Genomic DNA, 16,163 nt, shown 5'->3' with positions numbered 1-16,163 from the left:
ATTCAGTCATTCTAAAGCAGCCGTTACTGCATAACAACCAATCTGGCTCCTAAGAATACAAAAATAACTGATTATTAGATAATTATACACCACCTGATGAAGCTTAACAAAAGGATATTTTTCCAATGGGTACCAGCACACTGTGGATTATCTGGTAATGAAACTGCTGAGTTTTGCTAAGAAGCGAAGTAAAATTTTACAAAACCTCATGTTTGCTTTATTATTTTGAACAGTTCAAAGATTAATCAACTGAAATATCAAGATATAATATCATATCTTTTCCACGATAAATAAAAGATGGGAGTGCCTCAAAGTACAACAAAATATATACATCTTTATTACACAACTTATATCACTATATCACTTTGGAACATGTATTATATATCTTTCGCGTGTTAAATATTCTGACCCGTCTTCAGAAGATGGCCCATAATAGTTAACCAGGTAGCCTACTGTAATATTTAAGACGCGAAAGATATATAACACATATTCCGAAACAAAATATAATTCCTGAGTATCCAAGGAAAAGTGCAGTTGCATCCTTTCGATTACTCACAAGGCATGACTGTTTGTCAAAACACTTGAGCAAAATTGGAATTAGGTATTTCTTCACCACTTTGTCCAGTGTGCAGTCTTCGAAAAGAAATGAATCAGTGATGTCCAGCCCTTTCCTGTAAAACCACTGAGTGTGAGAAACATTGGACAACAAGAGAGCTAATGTCTTTATTGCCAAGAACTCAGCATACAGTCCCTCTTTGTTGCAGCGCTGCGCTCCGTGTCCATGGGGCAAGGCCAGGAGCAGCATGCACGCCGCCTCATCTCCGACTCCATGGGCGCGGGCGGCTGGGTGCTGCTGCAGAACATCCACCTGTCGCTGCCCTTCTGCAACGAGGCCATGGACGCGCTGGTGGAGACGGAGAACGTGCACGAGACCTTCCGGCTGTGGATGACCACCGAGGTGCACCCTCAGTTCCCCATCGCTCTGCTGCAGGTGGGCAAGGCAAACAGTTCTGCATCTACTGTAAATAATTCTGCGCACACACCGGCATGTAGAATACGTCACCCAGTTTCGGGAATGAAACTACATTGTGATGGTTTGAATGTTTTATGTTCGTTCGGTCTACAAATGCAGATATGGGTCTATGATAAGAGAAGTAATTAATTAATTAAGGACATGCAATATATTTTCTCTTCATATGAAGCAAAATTAGAATTATTTATTTACAGCCATTAGGAATGTAATATGTAACAGGGTTTCAGTAGAAATTGTAAATTCTTTAGATTGAGGTCCACACCTGTGGAGTAACGGTTAGTGAGCCTAGCCGCGAAACCAGGTGGCCCGGGTTCGATTCCCGGTCGGGGCAAGTTATCTGGTTGAGGTTTTTTCCGGGGTTTTCCCTCAACCCAATATGAGCAAATGTTAGGTAACTTTCGGTGCTGGAACCCGGACTCATTTCACTGGCATTATCACCTTCATCTCATTCAGACGGTAAATAACCTAAGCTGTTGATAAAGCTTCGTAAAATAACCTACTTTAGAGTGAGGTACAATCTACCTCCATGCCCCCAAGTGCCTTCATGGCATGTTACGGGGTACCTTTTTTACCTTTTATTATACAATCAAAATTAATTAATTTCTTTCTTCAATTGTTTGGAACTAGATCTCTAATATTATCTGGTAAAATATTATAATTACGTATTTTTTTACGAAGCTGTTCTTCGTAGTGGCGCAGTTACATTGATCTTTTCTTAGTTCATTTTTATGCCTTGTGGCGTAATTATGCACTGAACTGTTTGTTTCTTCTTTATAATTTTTTCTCACCTCAGCTTGCTCAGCCTGTTTAGTAATGTTATGTATTACTTTTATTTCCAGATGGCAATAAAATTCACAAATGAACCTCCACAAGGAATTCGAGCCAGTCTGAAGCGGACTTACCAGAATATAACGCAGGTAATACTGACTAAAGACAGATGTCTATGGAAGAGCAATGCATTGCTAACTTCCTCAGTTTGTGCTATAGCATTATGAAATTTAGATATGACGCATATACAACTTGTGAGCCATGTATGACAATTTTCATGAAAATTGAACAAGAGTGACTTAGTTATTTTAGTAATTTTCATTTTACTCTTGTACCATTTTTACAAAGACCAATGAGGATAACTAAATGAAACTTTGCATACACTTACTTCACATAAATAGTCGGGTAATTAATTGCTTGTCAGAATTTGTTTCTATGAAACTTGGGTTAGCTTATATATACTGTATATTTTAAATAGCTTTCCAAAATGTATTTTTCTCTTACTTACTGGCGTTCAAGGAACCCGGAGGTTCATTGCTGCCCTCACATAAGCCCTATCCTGAGCAAGATCAATCCAGTCTCTATCATCATATCCCACTTCCCTCAAATCCATTTTAATATTATCTTCCCATCTACGTCTCGGCCTCCCTAAAGATCTTTTTCCCTCCGGCCTCCCAACTAACACTCTATATGTATTTCTGGATTCGCCCATACGTGCTACATGCCCTGCCCATCTCAAACGTCTGGATTCAATGTTCCTAATTATGTCAGGTGAAGAATACAATGCGTGCAGTTCTGCGTTTTGTAACTTTCTCCATTCTCCTGTAACTTCATCATTCGTAGCCCCAAATATTTTCCTATTCTCAAACACCCTTAATCTCTGTTCCTCTCTCAAAGTGAGAGTCCAAGTTTCACAACCATAAAGAACAACCGGTAATATAACTGTTTTATAAATTCTAACTTTCAGATTTTTTGACAGCAGACTGGATGATAAAAGCTTCTCAACCGAATAATAACACGCATTTCCCATATTTATTCTGTGTTTAACTTCCTCCCGAGTATCATTTATATTTGTTACTGTTGTTCCCAGATATTTGAACTTCTCCAGCTCTTCAAAAGATAAATCTCCAATTTTTATATTTCTATTTCGTACAATATTCTCGTCACGAGACATAATCATATACTTTGTCTTTTCGGGATTTACTTCCAAACCTATCTCCTTATTTGCTTCCAGTAAAATTCCCGTGTTTTCCCTAATCGTTTGTGGATTTTCTCCTAACATATTCACGTCATCCGTCTGCAACAATAAATTTTGTGCTAATTTAAAAATATACCAGCCATGAAGATCGGGCTGATGAAATGAAGCAAGATTTCAGCAAAATCCATCAGTTAGTTTCTGAGGTATGAGTGCAGTCTTTAAAGAAAATAACTTTCAAAAAATGAAGCGTAAAGTATAGTGGCGTGGCACCATGGCAATGTATAAGGCTGTGACCGACACTGTGGGCGAACTCACAGCTGTTATCTCGTCTAATAAGAATTCATGAATTTTTCCTCCACCCAGTGTCGATCACAACATTATATAACACCCAGTATAGTCATTAATTTGAGCACTTAGTGATGGAATTTCGGAATAAAATTTTGGTAACGTAATTTTAAAATTTCGCAGAATAAAATAAAATTAAAATTAAAAAATCCAAATTTTTTACATTTTCAGAAAATGAAGCATCAAGTTTAGGGTTATAAACAGCACCGTTGTATGTAATAATTATTTTGGGCACTTCCTGTTGGATTTCAAAACAAAATTTTGGCAACCTAATCTTCAAACATCACAGAATAAAATAAAATAAAATCAAAATTTAAAAATTCAGTTTTTTACCATTTTCAGAAAATGAAACTTAAAGTTTAGAGTTGTAAGGATGAGTGGCATTTAATAATTATTTTGGGGCACATTCTGATGGAATTTCAAAATAAAATTTTGGCAACCTAATCTTTAAATGAATCAGTCATTTTAGAAAGGGTTTTATTCCGAAATCGCGACAACAATCAGATCTCCATAAAAAATGGCTTTATTCCAGGAATGCACCTTTTCAAATGTGCAGCTTCCTCATATCTCAGTGAATCCATGGAATAATGCCAGGTGCATACAATAGTGTTTGTAACTGACTTTATCAAAAAGTGGAATAAAGCCCTTTCTAAAATGACTGCGTCATTAATATCATAGAATGAAATAAGAATAAAATTTAGAAATCCTATTTTTTATCATTTTCAGAAAGTAAAGGACAAAATTTAGGATTGTAAGGAATAGTGGCATGGCACCATGGCATTTAATAATTATTTTGGAGCACATTCTGATGGAATTTCAAAATAAAATTTTAGCAAACTAATCTTTAAATATCAGAGAATGAAATAAAAAAAATCAAATTTTTTATAATTTTCGGAAAATTAAGCTTAAGGTTTAGGATTATAAGTAACAGTGGCATGGCGCCGTGGGAATTATTTTGTGGCACTTCCTAATGGAATTTCATAATAAAATTTTGGCAGCCTAATCTTTAAACATCAGAGAATAAAATAAAAATAGAATTTTTTATCATTTTCATTGACATATCCCTTATGACTAAAAGGGAAAATTAGTAGAAAGTGAGAAAGCAGAAATGTGGCTTGTGGGTTGCAGGACACACTGGACTACTCCACACAACCCCAGTGGCCTCCCTTGCTGTACGCAGTGGCGTTCCTCCACACAGTGGTGCAGGAGAGACGCAAGTTTGGTCCTCTGGGCTGGAATGTGCCGTACGAGTTCAACCAGGCGGACTTCGCAGCAAGCATCCAGTTCGTGCAGAACCACCTGGACGACATGGACCCCAAGAAGGTGAAGCATGCATCAAACCATCAGTTTTGTATGTGCACTTAAACGTGTTTTTGCAGATCTCATGCGCCCTTCGTCTCGACCAACCATAAATCCCAATTTCCTGGGACATTCCTGATTTTAATACATTCATACTGCTGTTCCACTGATGTTGTTTTCTTGAGGATGCAAAAAATTTTGTTTCCAAAATGTCCATATAAAAATTAAGATTTTTAGCCATATTCTAGTTTCGTATAAACGCTAATTTTGTTGTCTTCCAGCATACTTCAGCTTCCCCCCCCCATAGCAGGGCCCTTAAGGTAGGCGATGGGTGGAATTTTTTATTTTATCTTTATTTTAAGCTAGAGACTTTTTTTTTACGTATGTTGCTATTGCTAACAGTACTGGTGTGTGTAAGTTTCATGTTCATAGGTTCAGTAGTTTAAAAGTTCTTGAAATTTAAAAAATGCATATATTTAAAATGTTTCATCTCTCTATGGCGAGTCCTCAGCATCACTTCATTTCCCCCTTTGATTTGATTACCTGGTTGGGTTTTTCCGAGGTTTTCTCCAACCAAAAGGCAAATGCCAGGTAATCTTTTGGCGAATCCTCGGACCTCACCTCATCATTGTAGAAAATTACTACATTGTAAAACTGTAAAATATTGTAAAAATTGTAATTGTAATATTGTAAAATTTTGACTTGTTCCACATCTTGAAGCTTCATTGCTCATGTAAGATCTATGGAAGATAATAAATAAATGAATGAATCCCCCAAATCTTAATTATCATGTCTGAATTTTTTTTTTTTACAATATCTTTGATCTCTTTAGAAAGATCCTATATTCTCACAATTTTTAGTTTTATCTTTAATAATATTGTATATTTTATTACTTCAATTCGAGTACAGACATTTGACGCAATCATGGATTTCCTTAAATGCCCTATCACTCTTCGCAGCTAGCATACACATAATTGCTTATCTAATCCCAGTCGTCCTGTTCACAGGGCATCTCTTGGCCCACGGTGTGCTACATGCTGGGGGAGGTGCAGTACGGGGGGCGGGTGACTGATGACTTCGATAAACGCTTGCTCACGACATTCACGCACGTCTGGTTCTGTGACGTGTTGCTGCGGCCGGGGTTCGAGTTCTACAAGAACTACAAGGTGCCCGTGACCAAGAACCTGCAGGACTACGTGGACTACATCAACGGCCTGCCACCCACCGACACCCCCGAGGTGTTCGGCCTGCACGCCAACGCGGACATCACGTCAGTATTCATTTATTGCGTCAAATGTAACACGTAATTACAGAATTTATTACAACATAAGATACATTAATGAAACATCAGATTCTATTAGTAGCAGACTAGGGCTATAAAGCCTGTGCGGAAGTAATTCACATTTTTAAGGTGAGAGAATGCCCCGTCTTGAAGCCAGGACCTTGGAAAAAGAAAGTAGATTTTGTAAGTACCTGCTCTTTCGTAATCAGTCATGGCAACAGTAATCAGTATTGATATTGGTTGTGTTGTTAGATACCAGATCAATACAGCAAAGGGGATTTTGGACACCATCTTGAGTGTGCAACCCAAGGAGGGTGGCGGAGGGGGGGGAGAGACCAGAGAGAGCATTGTGTACCGTCTTGCAGAGGACATGCTGGAGAAGCTGCCGAAACAGTACAACAGCTTTGAGGTTAGCACCGAGCCATTCTGGTCACTTCTCTGTGCATACAAGACGTTGTTGAAAAAGAATTCTTTCCAGACATAAATAAAAGAGTTAGTTGATTCGCATTGTGTGCAGGTCAAAGAGGCCCTGCAGCGGATGGGCGCGCTGCTCCCGATGAACATCTTCCTCCGCCAGGAGATCGACCGCATCCAGCGCGTCATCAAGATCGTGCACACCACGCTCTGCGACCTGAAGCTCGCTATAGACGGCACCATCGTCATGAGCCAGGGGCTGAGAACGTCCCTGGACGCGATGTACGACGCACGGATTCCCGACCCTTGGCAAAAGGTTGGTGATTGTTATTCAGTGCCAGATGGCTTGCGCCTTCGCATTCGCTTCTGTGGAAGAATAGCTGTAAGCTACCGAAAAGAAGTATTACAGTATATACTCACAGTAAGTGGTGACGTCACTGTGGAACTGCACACAACGTACAGATGTTTCTGCTATCGTCAGAATGCATCCTCCAGTCCCTCTTGGATGCCCTCAATTATCTCATTTTCGGCCCTTGGATTACTGGTTTTCATCTTAGGGAAGAGGAAGAAGTGCAGGAGACCAAATCTGACGAATAAGAGAGATGCAGGACAACTGTCATCTTTTTTTAGGTTAAAAATTGCCCAACAGCGTATGCTTGCACATTGTCGCCGTGAAGCACCCATTTGCACCTCACTGACGTCTGCTCTGGAGGAACAGATTCTTTGCAGACAGTCCCATCTGTATCTTTTTTTTATTTTATTTTATCGAGTTATTTTACGACGCTGTATTAACATCTAGTTATTTAGCGTCTGAATGATATGAAGGTGATAATGCCGGTGAAATGAGTCCGGGGTCCAACACCGAAAGTTACCCAGCATTTGCTCGTATTGGGTTGAGGGAAAACCCCGGAAAAAACCTCAACCAGGTAACTTGTCCCGACTGGGATTCGAACCTGGGCCACCTGGTTTCGCAGCCAGACGCGCTGACCGTTACTCCACAGGTGTGGGCCATGGAGATAGGCTGGGACCCAGAAGGAGGTGAACGATCTTCATCTGTATTTCAATTCACTCTCTTACTGTAAAATTTTCCATGAATAATCACATGAAGAAACTATTGTATTCATTTCTTTCGATTAGCTTTGTTTTCTATGATTATTGAGTTCATTGACCCCCCCACATTCTCCATAGAGATACTGAAGCATTTTTCTTTATTATGTACACATACATTGCGGTCATAAATTTGAGGCAGATTTTATAAAATGATAAAAAATATGATTTTGTATGTTTGATTCCAGAAGAATTTAAAATTGAAAAATTAAGTACATGATGCCCTAAAAAACAGACTCTATGACACGCATTTGTAAATGGAAAACATAGTTTTTGAAAACATGTTCAATATATTCCTTTCTCACCCCATAACTCTTTTTATATAGAGTTTCTTCATAAAATTAAAAGTATGGCAGCTACTAGCAATGTTCCATACTTTCACTGTAATTTTGAACATTTGTCACAATACTGTATTTGTTAACTTCCTTGAACACTGTATACTATTGTGTTAGACTTTTGAGTAAATCTGCATTTTAGCGTGTAATATTTGGGCTGGCTCTCGTTCAGGTGTCCTGGGAGTCCGCCACGCTGGGCTTCTGGTACACGGAGCTGTTGGAACGGGACGCCCAGTTCCGTCGCTGGATAAACGATGGGCGTCCAAATGTGTTCTGGATGACTGGCTTCTTCAACCCACAGGGCTTCCTCACGGCGATGAGACAGGTGGGGTTTGAACCCTGTTCGTAGTGTGTAGAAACTTCCCTATTATGGGTACAACACAGAATTGAAACTGTGTTCATTATACACATACACCTTACTTACTCACAGCTTTTAAGGAACCCGGAGGTTCATTGCCGCCCTCACATAAGCCCACTAAAAGTCCCTATCCTGAGCAAGACCAATCCAGTCTCTACCATCATATCCCACCTCCCTCAAATCCATTTTAATATTATCTTCCCATCTACATCTCGGCCTACCCAAAGGTCTTTTTCCATCCGGTCTCCCAACTAACATTCTATATGCATTTCTGGATTCGCCCATACGTGCTACATGCCCTGCCCATCTCAAACGTCTGGATTTAATGTTCCTAATTATGTCAGGTGAAGAATACAATGCGTGCAGTTCTGTGTTGTGTAACTTTCTCCATTCTCCTGTAACTTCATCCCTCTTAGCCCCAAATATTTTCCTAAGCACCTTATTCTCAAACACCCTTAATCTCTGTTCCTCTCTCAAAGTGGGAGTCCAAGTTTCACAACCATACACAACAACCGGTAATATAACTGTTTTATAAATTCTAACTTTCAGATTTTTTGACAGCAGACTGGATGATAAAAGCTTCTCAACCGAATAATAACAGGCATTTCCCATATTTATTCTGTGTTTAATTTCCTCCCGAGTGTAATTTATATTTGTTACTGTTGCTCCAAGATATTTGAATTTTTCCACCTCTTCAAAGGATAAATTTCCAATTTTTATATTTCCATTTCGTACAATATTCTAGTCACGAGACATAATCATATACTTTGTCTTTTCGGGATTTCAATAAATTAATAATAACAATAATACTAGCAATAATAATAATAATAATAATAATAATAATAATAATAATAATAATGATAATAATAATAGTAATAATAATAATAATAATAATAATAATAATAATAATAATAATAATAGACAAACAAATGGAATGAATTGCAAGGGTTCTGCAGTTACACTGTAGTTTGAAATGTATTGTGTGGTGGCAAAAGTTAGAGAAACAGTGCACCAAACCATAATTTTCCAATCAGTACCTTTCTTCTTCACAAATGTATAGTATGCCTGCCAAGCCAGATACCCAATACAGTAGCATCTCTGCTTTAATTTGTACGCTTTGTAAACTATAGTGATTCGGAGGTACATTTCTGTTGTTATTTTGTGAAGAGAGGAACTGCCTCAGTGCTGACACCTGTGAGTTGCAGGAAGTGACGAGGGCGCACAAGGGCTGGGCCCTGGACTCCGTGGTGCTGCAGAACCTGATCACACGCCACAACAAAGAGGACCTGACGGACTCGCCCCCCGAGGGGGTGTACGTGCATGGGCTGTTCCTGGAGGGCGCGAGCCTGGACCGCCGCAGCGGCAAGCTGATGGAGAGCCGCCCCAAAGTGCTGTACGAGCAGATGCCGGTGATCTACATCTACGCCATCAACACCACGGCCGGCAAGGACCCGCGGCTGTACGAGTGCCCCATCTACCGCAAGCCGCAGCGCACGGACCAGAAGTATGTGGGCTCCATCGACTTCGAGACCGAGAACAACCCCAGACACTGGACCCTGCGGGGGGTGGCCCTGCTCTGCGACATCAAGTGAAGCAGCAAAACATTTAGGCTGCGACTAGCCCAGGTTAACATGGTTCCATGTAGAATACGTCTGAAGAATCCCATGAGATAGGAGACTGCAGTGTTCGTTTCTTATTGATCACTTGCTGTCTTTAAATACGACATCCAATCACTTGCTTGGTACGTCCACGTTATTATGAGTTATGATCTTCCTAGAATTCTGCTGTTTTGGGAGAGTTGAATTATCACTGGTAATGGTATGATGACTGAGGATGTTGATTAACCCATGATTCCTATATTTTTGTTGCAGAAAACGCCATCTGATATCATGTTGTTGTTGTTATCCAACGCCGGGCTTTGGCAACGAAGCCATTAGCGTTCTTGCTCTCCAATATTTCTCTGTGGTGGATCCATCAGGTAGAACTTCACAGGTTATGAGATGATCTTCAGTCATTTCTTCTTCTTTGTTGCATAGAGGGCAATTTGGATTTGTGTAAATTCCTATTTTATTCAAGTGTTTGGCCAAATAATCGTGTTCTGTAAGCAGTCTGAATTTTGCTACTGCAGATTTACGTGGGATTTCTGGAATAATTTCTGGTTTTTTTATTAAAATGCTCCATTTTTTATCTTTGGCTTTGGTACATAGTGCTTGGTTTTGCTTGATTTTATATGTATTTTTAATTAGTCTTTTGATGGATGTGAAAGGTAGGCTTGTATTTGTATTCTGAATTAAATTGGATCCTTTTTTGGCAAGAAAGTCAGCAGTTTCATTTCCAGCAATTCCGCAATGTGCAGGTATCCATTGCAATTGAATTCTTTTCTGTAGTTTTTGAAGTTGTTGGATCATTTTGTGGCATTCTTTAATTTGGATTGACATCATTTTATATGAATTTATTGCATATAATGCTGCTTTAGAATCATCTGATATCATTCAGTTGAGCCATTTGCACCTCATAATATGTTGTTGTTGTTTTCTAATGCCAGGCGTTTGACAATAAAGTCATTTGACCTCTTGCACTCCAATATTTTTCAAAGATATTATCATGGTCAGCCACTGAAGCACAGATTTTGAGGTATTCCGAATCCATTTCTTGGTTTGAGTTGCACAATGGGCAGTTAGGGGACTGATATATTCCAATTCTATGCAGGTGTTTGGCCAAACAAGCATGGCCTGTTGCCAATCTAAATGCAGCTACAGACGATGCACCTCATAATTTAAATTTTACGTGAAGAAAATGATCATTGAAAATTTTGCTTATGGAAGTAATCCTACACTAAAAACATAACTTCTGCCTTAAATCCACTCTGAATGGAAGCCGCACTTTAGAGTCTTCTTCTACAACTGCGCATGCCCATCGCAGCGGAACATGCCCCATAGTGGCCAAAGTGGGGAAAATCGGTGGACTTCCTTCAATCCCCCCAGCCAGGTTCAAGGGACCCGATGACCAAAGAGTCCACACCTGTGGAGTAACGGTCAGCGCATCTGGCCGCGAATCCAGGTTGCCCAGGTTCGAATCCTGGTCGTGGCAAGTTACCTGATTGAGGTTTTTTCCGGGGTTTTCCCTCAACCCAATATGAGCAAATGCTGGGTAACTTTCGGTGCTGGACCCCGGACTCATTTCACCAGCATTATCACCTTCATCTCATTCAGACGCTAAATAACCTAGATGTTGATAAAGCGTTGTAAAATAACCCAATAAAATAAAAAAAATAAAATTACCAAAGAAAAGCGCAGCCCTCCGTTCACACTGGGGTACATGTGTAGGTGATAGAGTTGCCAAAACTTAATCATTTGCCTAAAATGAAATACTGAAGTGGAAGGCGGCAAATGCCTTCATTGTCAAGTGCCTAGACATTGGACCAACAACATTTTATCAACAACAAACTTCATTTAGGCTAAGATAGGTCCGTGATATGATAAGTAAGAAATTCTTTTCATTCAAAATTCTCTCAACTTTATAAATTGGTGTGATTCTAACATCTGATTCGAATGAACCAAAACGAACGTTATACGATGAGTCATTCCCACTCCTCTGGCGATGACTCATCCCTCAGCCATGCATGTCAAAAACGTTCATCTCTATACTATAAAGTGCAATTTGATTTATTTGGATATCTCTGTTGGTTCTGTCACAGTGGGTGTTTCCTGATGTTGTGAGAGACTCTGAATTTTGTTCCCTGTATGCAGACATATTCTACATGAAAAGAACTCAGCTGTAACCAAAATAGATGAACATGGTAAGGGCAACGAGATATGTTGCATAGAAGCTTGCTGTAGAAATGCTTGCTAAGCTGAACACGAAAGGCAAATATAGTCGTTCACAAATTATTGAACCATTTAGAAAACACCTCCCATCATAAAGATAAGATGTGGTGAATTAGTCAATAAGCAAGACATGTCATTGTTAATGCTGTATTATTATTCTTATCTCAGTACATGGCATTGTGATTTTCCTCTTTTTGGTGTATCTGGTATTTGTTGACAACTCTGAACGGATGGCCGAATCAGCTTTTAAGAACTAGCCTACTCCTATGCTTGTTTTGATGTTGGTACTCCCGAATTGCAGAGATGGTTAGTTATATTTCGATGTTCAAAGGAAGTAAGTCATAAAGCTGTATACAAAGTGGAACATTAAATAATTTCAGGGAAAAATTGTTCCGGGGCCGGGCATCGAACCCGGGACCTTTGGTTAAGCATACCAATGCTCTCCCAACTAAGCTACCAGGGAACTCTACCCGACACCGATCCAATTTTTCCCTCTAAATCCACAGACCTCAAAGTGGGCTGACAACCGTCAAGCAACCAACATTGAGTGCACACTAACTCTGTGTGACTTAAATTGTGGTTTTCTGTTAACGAACAGTGACGTGTATTATGCAAATCAAGATTTCAGGTATGACTCCCTGTAAAGTTGATTTGAATAATTTCGAGGGGTAGAGTTCCCGGGTAGCTCAGTTGGTAGAGCATTGGTACATTAAACCAAAGGTCTCGGGTTCGATGCCCGGCCCCGGAACAATTTTTCCCTCGAAATTATTCAAATCAACTTCACAGGGAGTTATACCTGAAATCTTGATTTGCAAGTGGAACATTCATCTCACCGTATCCCAAAATGGAGATTTTGGACTTACTTCCTTCTGGCTTTGAGGTTAGTGGTGGAAGAGAATTCATGAACCCGTTTGTACTGCCATGCTATAGCACCACTCGGTGTGTGGATATTAACTAAAACTAATTAAGACATAGACACATAGCTGTGGAGTAAAGTCATGAGCTGTAGGTAATAGTAATTGAAGTGCCTATCTAGTGTAGCCTACACCTTTAAGTTTGAGACAAGTGAGCAAACTGAGGTGCAATAAATAACCATGCCACTAAGGGAAGCTGTGTCTTAATTGCTAACAGTATGTAGGCTAAGTTGTGTATTTGACAAGTCTAACCTTAGCATTAGTAAAAATTTGAATGTTTCAAAACCAGAGTAAAACTATTTTACCTGAGTCCATGTTTTTCAAAATTGCTGATTTTTTTACATTAAAGCCTTAAAATTGAATAGTTGGCACCTCTGTTGCATGATTGTGTGCCCTGAAGAAAATGAATGCCTGAATGAACAAGAGAAACAAGGAATAAATATATATACAGGAAAACTAATATAAAGTCACTGATTAGAAAGCTTGTTTTAGTGCATGCGTGTTGTTTTGACGAATATAATGTAATCTATAGTCGATAGTGAAGGCAATAAGTAAATAAATACAAATAGGATGTAGTGGGCTATTGTGACTGGCTTGGTGTGCTACTCGGGAGCGATATCTGCAGGGAGCGACCATTCTGACTCACAACAGTTACTGGCACGGCCCTCCTGTGCATAGAGAGATCGGTTTACTTCACTTACCCTACAAACTGCATGGCAGTGACATTTTGCTTCCAAGACCATCAGCTGCCCGTTAGTGAATTCAAGGAATTCTGTTTACCAGTACTTCCCTTCAGTAATGTCTGTCTACTGTACAAGCACGTGGTCATACAATTATGTAAGGCTGTACAGTCAGTCACTCCTTACTGTACCTTTTAACGGAATTTAATTGAATACTTGGAAAGTAAATTGGAAGTGAAAGGAAGGGAGTCACTTTTGGAATTGTGTACTGCTTAAATAGGGACAACATCTACATTAGAAAAACTGACAACACACCAGCGGAACAAGAAACCACTAGTAAAAATAGGCTGGGGTGAAGTCTGGGGTTAATAAGGGTCTCCGATGCTGATAGGGCTTACCAGGCTACTCGTATGCGGAAGGGCTGAGGCAGAATGCCCCACCTGTCAGCTTCAGATTTACGAATGCCATCTCAGATCGCATATATAGAGCGCACAATGTAAGACAAGCTTGTAGCAATCCACAGAAGGGCACAGGTCCTTAGGCGGTGATGATACGATTCGGAGCCATTTGAAGCCAGTAGTGGCTGATGATCGAAATCCTCGGTGAGGCCAGATGTAACTAGTTTAAGTGCCTCCGATAGAAAATGTTTATTTATGATATTAATTATTGTTGTTATTATATTATTGATATCATTATTACTGTATTATTATTATTAATATTAGTCTATTATTCTTACTAGTAATGAAAAATAATAATGTCTCTCACCAAATAAAATGAACACACTAGAACAATATGAAATATACAGACACACGAAAACATACCCCAACGATATTCTCAACACACAACTCAATTTCAAAACACACACACTCCTTGACTCTACACTACGAACGCACCCTCACAGGAAACAAGAGGCGCCAAGACCAACAACGACCAGTTCCGAAGATGACCGAAAATAGGTCGAAACATGTTAACAAGGTACGTTAAAATTTAACACAAGAAAGTCTTATCATACATATTCCGAAGTGATACAGTGTTAAAAGTTGTGTAATCAAGATGAAAAACTGAATTGATGTATTACAAAATACAGCCATGAAATCTGTTACATAGAATTCCCATGAGAACACGCCAACGGGACAAGAAACCATAACGAGCAGTATGAAAGTTTGCCCTACACCTGAATATACATCATATGTTTCGTAAAACGTTTATTTCATACTAAAAGTACTGATTGAAGATTAATATAGCTGTCCTATCTTGTCTATTTTTGCCTTTTTATTATTCTTAATAGGGGAAAGTAGCAGAAATCGTACCGCTACTGTTTTTAAAAAATCCATTGGATGCCACTGGCATTGTTGAAGTTCTTAGTGCGCATGTGTTCTCCTGCAGTTCCCGGCATCTGTTGAAGGAAGCAGGTTTGTAACTATTGCGTAAAAACCCGTCGATCTTAGTCTAAAAGTTCTGCATCTTACTTTAGCTACTCCACCTCTTGTAAGTATAGATTATGATATATAAGTTGTACTGTTTAAATATGTGATAGTAACTTGAAAGACTGGGTTATAATCAGATTATTCCAAGCACTGGACTCGTTTTCCAAATCGTACTACTACAATTTGAGAATCTGTGTTAATAATGTAATATAATTCTATTTACAGAATAATATCAAACATGTCGAAGCCATAATGTGGAAAATGGAATCCAGAAAGCATGTCCAGGGCTCTGTAAGAGCCTAGAGGTGGAAAAATAGGTTGCCGCAAATAAGGAATTCCAAAGCCTACATTCAAAAGACGTCTGATGGGCAGCATTAACCATATACTGCCTTTCCTAGTGAAACAGAGGAGGAACTGGTTTCCTATATCATTAAATTGGAGGAACTTTTGTTCGGACTCACTATTTCGCATGTTAGACACTTGGTGCTTCAGAGTCTTGAGATACATCCCCACATGATGAGCCTCCTTAATAAGGAAGGTAAGATGGTGTCAAAGAAATGGTACTACGCCTTCATGAGAAAAAAAATCCTAACTTCAAATTACCCAAAGCTGAGTCCATTTCAATTGCCCGAACCGAAGGATTCAACAAGGAGAATGACTACGTCGACATCGCGGAAAAAATTATAGATGAGTTCATAGATGCTCCTCGCATCTTCAGTGTTGATGAGTCTGGTAATCGCTCAACGTGGGACACATCGAGTCAGGTTCATATCCAGCAGGGAGTGAGGTGTTGCATCAGTGCTTCTGGAATTTTTGTCCCACCAATGTCAATTATCAAAAGCAAAAGGATCACCTCGCCCTAGATACAGGCTACATCAACAGTGATCTTTAATAGTGCATCTGCTTCAGTAATTTTACAGCAGTTGTTATTTACAATAAAGTGTGAATATTGTATTGATTTTTTTTTTTTTTTTTTTTTTTTTTTTTTTTTTTTTTTTTTTTTTTTTGCCATTTAAGTAGGCACCATAAACGCATGTAACTCTGAAACTGAAGTGATGTAACATTTTGTAATAGTTAATGTCATATTAAATTACATAAATTTTGTATACAGCACGTTTTAACCTTGATTTTAATATAGGTACCATTTGAAATACCACGAGTGCGGTTAGGGAAACT

At 39.2% G+C, this 16,163-nt stretch overlaps 1 protein-coding gene and 1 non-coding gene across 2 annotated transcripts in view; both read left to right on the top strand.

Annotated features, from left to right (window-relative positions):
* The window catches only part of Dhc1 (Dynein heavy chain 1), a 110,333-nt gene extending 94,404 nt beyond the window's left edge, over window positions 1-15,929 (top strand). Inside the window, exons 52-59 of the mRNA XM_069824965.1 lie at window positions 765-991; window positions 1,873-1,950; window positions 4,473-4,667; window positions 5,651-5,913; window positions 6,178-6,334; window positions 6,443-6,655; window positions 7,954-8,106; window positions 9,345-15,929. Coding sequence (XP_069681066.1) covers window positions 765-991; window positions 1,873-1,950; window positions 4,473-4,667; window positions 5,651-5,913; window positions 6,178-6,334; window positions 6,443-6,655; window positions 7,954-8,106; window positions 9,345-9,731 — 1,673 coding nt within the window. The 3' untranslated portion in view covers window positions 9,732-15,929. The remainder of the gene's footprint in view (window positions 1-764; window positions 992-1,872; window positions 1,951-4,472; window positions 4,668-5,650; window positions 5,914-6,177; window positions 6,335-6,442; window positions 6,656-7,953; window positions 8,107-9,344) is intronic.
* On the top strand, window positions 12,642-12,714 carry TRNAN-AUU (transfer RNA asparagine (anticodon AUU)). The gene has a single exon. It is a non-coding gene; the product is annotated as a tRNA-Asn (tRNA).
* Window positions 15,930-16,163: the final 234 nt, after the last annotated feature.

This window comes from Periplaneta americana, chromosome 1 (genome assembly GCF_040183065.1).
Source record: "Periplaneta americana isolate PAMFEO1 chromosome 1, P.americana_PAMFEO1_priV1, whole genome shotgun sequence".
Lineage (NCBI taxonomy): Eukaryota > Metazoa > Arthropoda > Insecta > Blattodea > Blattidae > Periplaneta > Periplaneta americana.
The sequence above is the reverse complement of the archived record's forward strand: the minus strand, read 5'-3'. Positions and strand labels throughout refer to the sequence as shown.